Source organism: Myotis brandtii, unplaced genomic scaffold, assembly GCF_000412655.1.
Source record: "Myotis brandtii unplaced genomic scaffold, ASM41265v1 scaffold17, whole genome shotgun sequence".
Taxonomy (NCBI): Eukaryota; Metazoa; Chordata; class Mammalia; order Chiroptera; family Vespertilionidae; genus Myotis; species Myotis brandtii.
The window spans coordinates 11,000,063-11,009,489 of record NW_005356259.1 but is presented as its reverse complement, the minus strand read 5'-3'; the positions used below and the strand labels follow the sequence as shown (position 1 = coordinate 11,009,489).

At 46.0% G+C, this 9,427-nt stretch overlaps 1 protein-coding gene across 1 annotated transcript in view; it reads right to left on the bottom strand.

Moving 5' to 3' along the window:
• Positions 1–7,220: 7,220 nt before the first annotated feature.
• The window catches only part of LOC102248212 (cytochrome c), a 2,407-nt gene continuing 200 nt past the window's right edge, over positions 7,221–9,427 (bottom strand). Inside the window, exons 2-3 of the mRNA XM_005862978.2 lie at positions 8,331–8,507; positions 7,221–8,224 (exon numbers count right to left, since the gene is read on the bottom strand). Of these exons, the coding sequence (XP_005863040.1) occupies positions 8,076–8,224; positions 8,331–8,499 (318 nt within the window). The 5' untranslated portion in view covers positions 8,500–8,507 and the 3' untranslated portion in view covers positions 7,221–8,075. The remainder of the gene's footprint in view (positions 8,225–8,330; positions 8,508–9,427) is intronic.

Sequence of the window (9,427 nt, the reverse complement as noted above, 5' to 3'; positions counted from 1 at the left end):
CCCTGCCTCAGACACTTACCATCAGCCTCTCTAACAGCAGTTCTCAACCTGTGGGTCTCGACCCTTTTGGGGGTCAAATGACCCTTTCACAGGGGTCACCTAAATACATCCTGCATATCAGATATTTACATTACGATTCACAGCAGTAGCAACATTAGTTATGAAGTAGCAACGAAAATAATTTTATGGTTGGGGGTCACCACAACATGAGGAACTGTATTAAAGGGTCGCGGCATTAGGAAGGTTGAGAACCACTGCTCTATAACATGTTCTTCTAGGAATTACTTTTTCTACCTCTGTGACTTACCAAATAAAAGTTTTCTTACAGTTTGGGTCTTGGCTCTGAATTCTTTCCTAGACAAAACCCATGTACCAAGTACCAAGGTTGCCAAACGCAGGTTTGGTCCGACCACACTGGTGCTGTTCCCACCACCTACAATATAAACTTATTTTTGCCTACCCCTGTATAAGGCTTAAGGTAGGGATGAACAAAAAAAGCTGGGTCAATTATACCTTGTACTGCAACCAAAAATGTTGGTAGCAGGACAGAAATGGAATATGGGGGACTAACTTTTAGTTATATGAAATATTAATCATGCTCTATTAACTGATTGGGTTGTTGTTTTTCTTCCCTGATTAAAGAAAGCATATTCTAACCTGGCTGGGAGTCCCAGGACCTGGGAGTCAACCTTGGAATGTGGTACATTCTCATCTGAGAACAGCCTATTTCCATGGAGAGATTAACAACCTTGTTGCCCAAACCATGGAGTCTCCACAGCCCACATTGCCTGTAATCTGTAATCATTATACCCATTATACCCATTTTCCTTTCCACCTACTTCCCCATGTAATCTTTGTCCTACCCAATATAAGCAGCTGGTTTATGGGGTGGGGTGGGGGGTGCTGAGCAGATTTTCATGGATGGCCTGCTGCTCTCCCATACTGCCGGCATTATTGAACTAAATGCTCATATATGATTCAACCCTGTCTTCTGTTTAATTGGTTCAAGTAGTGACAAGCAGCCAGACCCATTAATTGTCCAATTTCAGTAGTGCATTTGGGTTAAGATCCTCAAACTCATGCCATCCTCTAGCTCTGGACTCATTCTTTGATTTCCATAAAAATCCAAAGTTATGTTGGGAGACCCTCATCCATCCAGGGCCGACTTCCATCCTGGGGCCAAAAACTCCATCGAGATGCCCAGACCTCCATTTGGGGCCCTGATCTCCATGCCAGGGCCCATAATTCCAAGCCAGGGCCTAGACCTCCATCCCGATGTCCAGAACTCCATCGGGAACCAGGCCTCAATTCTGGACACCAGAACTCCATGCCAGGGCTCAGACCTCCATCTAGGGCCCAGACATCCATCCCAATTACCAGAACTCCATTGGGGGCCCAGATATCCACAGAAGCACCAAGACTTCCATTCAAGATCTCAGACAGCCATCCAGTACCTATACCTACATCAGGGCACAGATACACATGGCAGGACTCAGACCTACATCCAGAGTCCAGACTCCATTCTGAACCCAAACCTCCAAATGGGACCCAGACCTCCATCCGGGGCAAAAAATTTCCATCCAGGGCAAAGACCTCCCTCCTGTGCTCAGACCTCCCTCCCAGGACCTATACCTCCATCAGGGTCCCAGACCTACATCCGGGTCCCTGACTTTCATGCCAGGGCCCAGACCTCGAACACAGTTTTCAGTCCCTTATCGGGGTCCAGACATCCACAGTAGTCTAGACCACCCTTCCATGACCCAGAGGTCCAGCCCCTGACCCACACCTCCATCCTGGGCCCAAGACCACTCTCCAGTGGCCAGACCTCCCTCCCAGGACCCAGACCTCCACCTGGGCATCAGGCCTACATCCGGGTCCCAGATCATCAGACCAGGGCCCAGAGGGCAATCCTGGGGCCCTGCCCTCGAACACAGAATCGAGTCTTGTATCAGGGGACGATATCTCCATCGGAAGTCTGACCACCATTCCGTAATCCAGAGGTCCAGACCATGAGCCAGACCTCCGCATAGGGCCCTGACCTCCCTCCGGGGCCCGAACCGCCCTCCCAGGACCCAGACCACCTCCGGGGCTCAGACCTCCAATCTGGGTCCCAAACCTTCTTGTTGGGGCCCAGAAATCATCCGGAGGCCCAGACCTCGAACCCAGTTTTCAGTCCCTTATCAGGGTCCAGACATCTATAGCAGTACAGACTACCCTTCCATGACCCAGAGGTCCAGCCCCTGACCCAGACCTCTATCCCGGGCCCAAAACCGCCCTCCAGTGGCCAGACCTCCCTCCCAGGACCCAGACCTCCACCTGGGCATCAGACCTACATCCAGGTCCCAGACCATCAGTCCAGGTCCCAGAGGGCAATCCCAGGGCCCTGCCGTCAAACACAGCCAAATGTGTCACGGGCCCAGACTTCCACCCAATGTCCAGGTCTCCATTCCATGACCCAGTGGTCCATCACAGGAACGAGACCTCCCTCCAGGGCACAGCCCTCCATCCTAGGTCCCAGACCTCCATCTGGGGTCACACATACTACTACATCCTCGTCTGAGATCTTCATGCCAGGGCCCAGAACTCCATCTGGGGACCCTGTCCTCGAACCCAGAATCTAGTCCTGTATTGGGTGCCCAGACCTCCAGCCTTGATCAAGACCTCCATCCCAGGACCCAGACCTCCCTCCGGGGCCTAGACCTCCATCCTGGGTTCAGACCTACAACTGGGTCCCAGACCTTCATGCCAGGGCCCAGAATTCCATCCCAGGACCCTGACCCAGAATCCAGTCCTCTATCAGGTGCCCAGACCTCCATCCCAGTATCCAGCCCTCCCTTAGGGGCTCAGACCTACATTCAGTTCCCAGACCTTCATGCCAGGGCCCAAAACTCCATCCCAGGACCCTGACCTCGAACCTAGTATCCAGTCCTGTATCGGGTGCCCAGATGTCCATCCTAGGACCCAGATCTCCATCTGGGGCTGAGACCTACATCTGGGAGTTTATTAATTGCTGCAATAACAGAAGCCAGAGTATCAGCAATTCCCTAATTCCCAAAGGCCAACACCAGGTCAGATAATACTTGCATACACAGTGGATTACATTACATGAGGAACTCAGAACATAGGGAACCCAATCTTTTATATTGGGCCTAGGCCTGCCTGACCTTTGCCCCTTTGGGAGACATTATCTTTATTTTATTGGACAGTAAACCAACCTTCCCAGAGAGACACATTATCTCTTCCAAAGCTGTTCATTATACAAGCATCCTTGAAAAATCACCCACACCTGGGCCTGTTTTCTAGAGCAGTACCTCTCTCTGTTCATAAGCTTAAGTAGAACATGAGAGACCCCTGGAGAACAGTCCATGAAACTAATGACACACTAACAGAGGCAATACATTTTGGTTCAGGCAAGTATTTTTTAGCAGCTTCCTCCCCTAAAGTATTTCAGGAGCCGATGAAGATCTCTTTCTTTCTTCTTTTTTTTGTTTCCTATTTTTACTTTGACAAATGTCTTGTCTATACAATCCAGGAGTGGGACAGAGTGGGACCCCGGATGGAGGTCTGGGTCTGGGATGGAGGTCTGGGTCAGGCCCTGGATGCAGGTGTGAGCCCTAGCATGGAGGTCTGGGCCCCAGATGGAGACAAAAATTAGCTAATATTTGAGTGTTTACCGAGTGCCAGACAATGTGCCAAGTACCGTCTATTGTTTAATTCTCAAAACGACACTAAGGGTAAATATACTTAATGTCAGTTTACAAATGAGGAAACTTAAGGCACAGAAGGGTTAATGTGCCTAAGATACCATTAAGCAGTATTAGCAGAGGATTCAGGCCTTGAGCTATCTTCCTCCAACACTCACCAGAAAAAAAGGATCAAGTTTTCAGCTGGTAACATGGCCTGTCCCAACTCAGGGCAGGTGACTTAGAAAATTATCTATAGATTTCCCCTATTAACCCCAAACTAAAAAGATTTGTCAATTCAGTGCAGATGTCCGATTTTGGTAGCGACAATTTCATTAAATTTAAATTGAATAAAAACTATGTAATTTCTAGAACGTATGCAGTTTATCTGTTTTGTTGGGAGTGCAGCTCCAAGTGCAGTTCCTGCACAGAAAAGAAAGCAAGCATTCAGCTCTTCCAGTTTCTAAGGGAGGTGAGGCAGAGGACAAGGGGGTTGGGATGGACATCAGATTGACGACATTGCAGTGTAACATCTGGAGCTGCTGTCTGATGCAACTGAACATTCTGAACCATATCTGAATTAAGAGCACTGTTGAAGGTAAGGGATGGTGAACAGCCTTCCCTGTAGTCAGAAGTAGAGAATTCATATCTGAAATGGGAGGCAAGGGCATGTGAGAAGGGAAGCTAGGGGTGAGATAAGTTTGAAGAACATGAACTTCTACATTAACCCCTGGGAAGACTGTGGGGAGAATCTATAGATATAAAAGGCTAATATGCTAAGTGTCCAACCATCTGGGTAATGTCATGTAGCAACACCCGGCTTCCTCTCCCTAGTGACTAGCCTCCTTGTAGTTCTTCAGCCCAGGAACAGGACTTGCTTTATAGCCAGGTGGAAACACTTTACACTTTAACCGAGTGTCTGTGAAGCATTTTCCTGTGCCTCATCTTGTTTGACCTTCACAGAAGTCCTGGAGTAGGTAGATAGGAGACTTGGTGGAATCCTATTTTCTTTTCATTAGCTGGAAAATGAAGATTTAGAAAGCTTAGAAACTTGACCAGACTAAAAAGAAATAAGAATGATGGGCCTTGAAAATGACTTCCGGTTTTCTCACTGCGCAGAATATAGTCAAACACTGCTGCAGTTAAATATTTTACCCTTTGTTCTCCCTGCATGATCTACAATAATAATCTGCTTTGTGTTGATTATTTACTGCTGTGTTGCTGACAATTACCTGAAAGTGAAGTTGGGGGTGCTTCACTGGGCTGGAAAAAGTTTAGCTAGATCAGAAAGCAGGTCTAATGAAGCAAGTTTATTCTATATCTATAAAAGGCTAAGTTGACTCGCACATGCACGATACACATAAAGCTCTCGCTGGTGCCAATAGCACATGTGTGTTTCTGTCATTGTCGATCATGAATTTGGTTGACACTTCTATTATAAAGGGTGAATAGTGGTATGAATTCGTGCACTGGGCCACTAGTAAATATATAAAAGGACAGACACAGGGTATCTGCTGGTTCAGTTGAACCAGCAATATTAATGAGAATAAGAGACCAGGAGGGATATGAGGTTGTAATCAGATTGGTGGAGCGGCATTCTAATTTTCAGAGGTAGGGAGGTTCTTGAAGCAATGACAAGTCTAAATTGCAACCAACCACGGGAAAAGTGCTGAGAAGAGTTAAAATCAAATAAAACGTTTGAGGCTACAGTGGCACTAAGGATGGGTCATTCATTCACTTGTGTACAGCTATTATCATTGTAAGAAGAAAAAAAAAGAGAGAGAATGCAGTATATAAGCTAGGTGCTGAAGTTGCAGTGTGTGATTAAGGTCCAGAAGTACAAACAGTAAAGGGCCCATAAAGATGTCATGAATCACCCCGCTGGTGTGGTTCAGTGGTTGAGCATCGACCTATGAACCAGAAGGTCACAGGTTCAATCCCCGTGGGGGCACATGCCCCAGGTTGCGGGCTTGAACCCCAGTGTGGGACTTGCAGGAGGCAGCCGATCAATGATTCTCTCTCATCACTGATGTTTCTATCCCTCTCTTTCTGAAATCAATAAAAATATATTAAAAAAAAAAGATGTCATGAATCTCACACAGGCAGTTCTGCATGAGAAGGGAAGAGTAATGACCTGGAAGATGCCAAGACCACAAAGCCTCTTGTGGACACTGTAGAAGAACAAGCAGGCTCCACCTGCAGAGGTTGAGGCCTGGAGAGAGCCACCTCTAGTAGGGAAAGACATGTGAGTTCTGTAAAGAGGAAAATAGAGATGACCCAGTTTACATGGAGTTTTAGAAGGCAGGGTCCATACATGTGATACTCCCAAAGTAATGCTCCTGTGTAAACTTTGGCTGTAACAACCTCCGAGCCTGTTAACACGTTGAGTGCCATGTCAGTCACCGGTGCCGCCAGCATTATCGGTGAAATCGAGTATCGCGGGCTTAACGGAAAGTAAGACAAAACAGGCTTGGCGCTTAACGTGTTAACTTAGGTACAAAATAGGGACAGCATAGCAGGTCCGTGAATAACATCATTTTGTTAGAAGAGATGCCAGAGGAACTGCACTCGTTTATATCTAGTAATCTAGGGTAAAATTGGTTTTGTTATATGCCATTTAGCTAAAGTTGCAGAGCCTATCAACAAGACTTACTGTACCTGTTCCATGAGGTAGTGAGGATAAACTGAGATGTGAATGTGCCTCACAACTATAAAGCAATTCAAGTTATGGGACTCGAATTTGGGAAAATGCCATGCTGAATAATCTGGATTACCAACAATGATTATAGCTGTATGTGCATGAAGATTTTACGCCAATGTATTTTTAGTCCACGTGTGAAACTTAAACTCAGGATGGTAAAAAAAATTATAATCAAGGGTGTCAAATGTCCCAGAGAGCATCTGACACAGTTGAGAATAAAAAGAATATAGACATGGCAGGTCACTGCTAACTTGCTAACTATGAGAGCGGTATTTTTTATGTGATTTTCAAGGAATATGACCTGGATATAAAATGAGTATTTCAGTGCTTACCAGTTAAGAGCTTTCACAGATGTCAATGAATGCTTAACAGCAATCTTATGAGGTAGATTACTTCTGTTCTCCAGATGGCAAAAATGAGATTGTGCAAAGCTCTCCTGTAAACCAAGGGTTGAGAAACTTATTCTATAAAGTGCCAGTCTGTATATTAGGCATTGTGGGTCATACAGTCTGTAGCAACTACTCAGCTCCGATGTAGCATGAAAGCAGCCCTAGAGAAGACATAAATGAATGTGGCTGTGTTCCAGTAAAGTGGTTATTTACCAAAACAGGTCCCATGGGCTGTTTGCCAACCCCTACTCTGAATATGATCTAATTTCAAACCCAGCATCTTCTGCACTGTACCACAAATACAATTTAGTCCAATGGTCATAGAGGACAAGTAAATGTAATCTAGTAGTATGACTAGTAACACTGCTGCATCATTTAGGGCTATTGTACTTTTCAACCATTAAAGTTTGGGCGTCAGGCATTAAATCAAGCACATTAGCAAAATCATGATCTGTGACTTTGTTTTTAATTATCTTAAGCCTTATGATGACATAATTTACAATTTTGTGTTGATCTATTCTCTACTTTAATCCTAGTGAGCTGGCAAAAGCACCATTACCAATCACACACATATATAGTCAATGAATAGCTATTCAAGACAATCCTGAATTATAACTTAGTCTGACCTAAAGAATTCACAGTTTGCTCCTATCTTGTCACGCTGAATTTTAAAAGCACCTGACCTTAAAGATCATCTATAAAATGTAGAAGTGTTAAATACTCTTTATTTGATATTATACAGAAACCACACTAAAATGCCTTTCATTCAGTAAAAGGCAACAGTTTAGATACAGGGATTTTTATTAAATGGCATAGTTGGGACCAAAGAGATAAAACGATCACTGCCAGCTTATCTGCAGCCCTTCCTTTTAACAAGCTAATGAACACAACCTGAAACACAAGCTAGTCTTGCAGGTCTAAGAGACAGTGAAGGGGTTTCCTCAGAATTTAAACATATTAACACAACCAGTCATAGAAATCTAAATGTAAGCCAATCTCCTACAGGTTTTGAGATGGCACTGGCCACCTCTGTGAAAAGTTGAACACTAGGAATCAAGTCCCACCATATTGTTAGAAGGGAGGACAGTGACAGTGCTTGCTGAACCAAAATTATCATCAAAGCTCAAAAAGCTGACCATATTCATTAAACCTCAAGCCAATCTTATTTAAATCAGGACTGCCCGAAAGAAATGCTCTATTAGCCATTCATGATCTGAATTCTGGTGTATGAGATCAATTTAAATATGGTACACATAAAAAAAGTCATGAGACATTTGTAATAAATAAGGCAGTGGCCAACTATTACTCATTAGTAGCTTTTTTGAGATAAGCTATCAAGTCTGCCCTCTCTGCGCTCTTCTTAATGCCAGCGAAGATCATTTTTGTTCCAGGGATGTACTTCTTGGGATTCTCCAAATACTCCATCAGGGTCGCCTCACCCCAGGTGATACCTAAACAAGAAGAGAGGTGCCAGTAAGTATTTCACTCCTTTTAAAGCGTCCACCTCAGGTCACACCCATGGAATGTGCTTCAGTGATTTCACCATCTCCCTCTTACCTTTGTTCTTGTTGGCATCCGTGTAAGAAAATCCAGGGGCCTGACCTGTCTTTCGCCCAAAGAGACCATGGAGATTTGGCCCAGTCTTGTGATTGCCTCCCTTCTCCACAGTATGGCACTGGGCACACTTCTGAACAAAAATCTTCTTGCCCTTCTCAACATCACCCATTTTTAAATCTAAAAATAAAAGACTCAATTTATTAAGTCTTTCCTCCAAGTAAAAATATAGTGGGACCCAATCAACCAGCGATCACCGAATTACTGATCCACTGCAAATCTATGACAACCACCTTCACTGAGTACATTTGCAATAGACGCTTTAATACCAAAATACTATTTGGAAGAACTTTCTTAAAAAAACACGCCTTTGCTTCAGCGAGGGAGAGTCAACGCCCAAGCAAGCGAAATGGGAACCTAATTCGAAAGTGTTTCGAAGGATGAGGTCAAGGTCACGAGTGGAGTTTGAAGGTGAGCACGGTAAGCCAAAATCGCAGAAATTCCGACTAAAAATGCCTATTTATCCAGACTACAAGTTAAAGCCACCCTCGCACTGAAGAGGAGACGGAGTACATTAAGGAAAGGGGTGAAGGGGTGGAGGCCGCCTCGGCCCGCGCAGGTCACGCTAAACGGCCTGGCTGCGGGTGAAAGGTCAGCGGCGGGCGGCGAGGGACCACGAGGTCACCCATCCCGGCCGGTTTCAAGGAGACTGTGACGAACACTTCCTGAGATGCGATGGCGGGTTTAGGGGTGAAGAGACAGGTGGTCGGAAAAAAATTACCCCTTCTCCGAGAAGCAGCCGCTTTTACTCTCCTTGAAGAAGAATGTGGAGCGCTGCGCACCTCCTCCCACTCCCGCCCTCACCCCGGAAAGCAAGCCCCTCCGCCCGGACTACCGGAGGGCCCCGTTCACTCGGCTCCGCTTCCAAGCCGCCTCCGGGGGGTCTCAGGGCCCCGACCTAGTTGGCTGGGCCCCCCCGCCCCCATCTCAAGCCGTAGCCCACCGGGTTCAGACTGACCACAACTCGGGGTCCTAACTCTTGGCCCGGCCTGCCCGCGTGGGCTCCACCCGGAGATCCCAGGCGCAGGCCTCCAACCGCC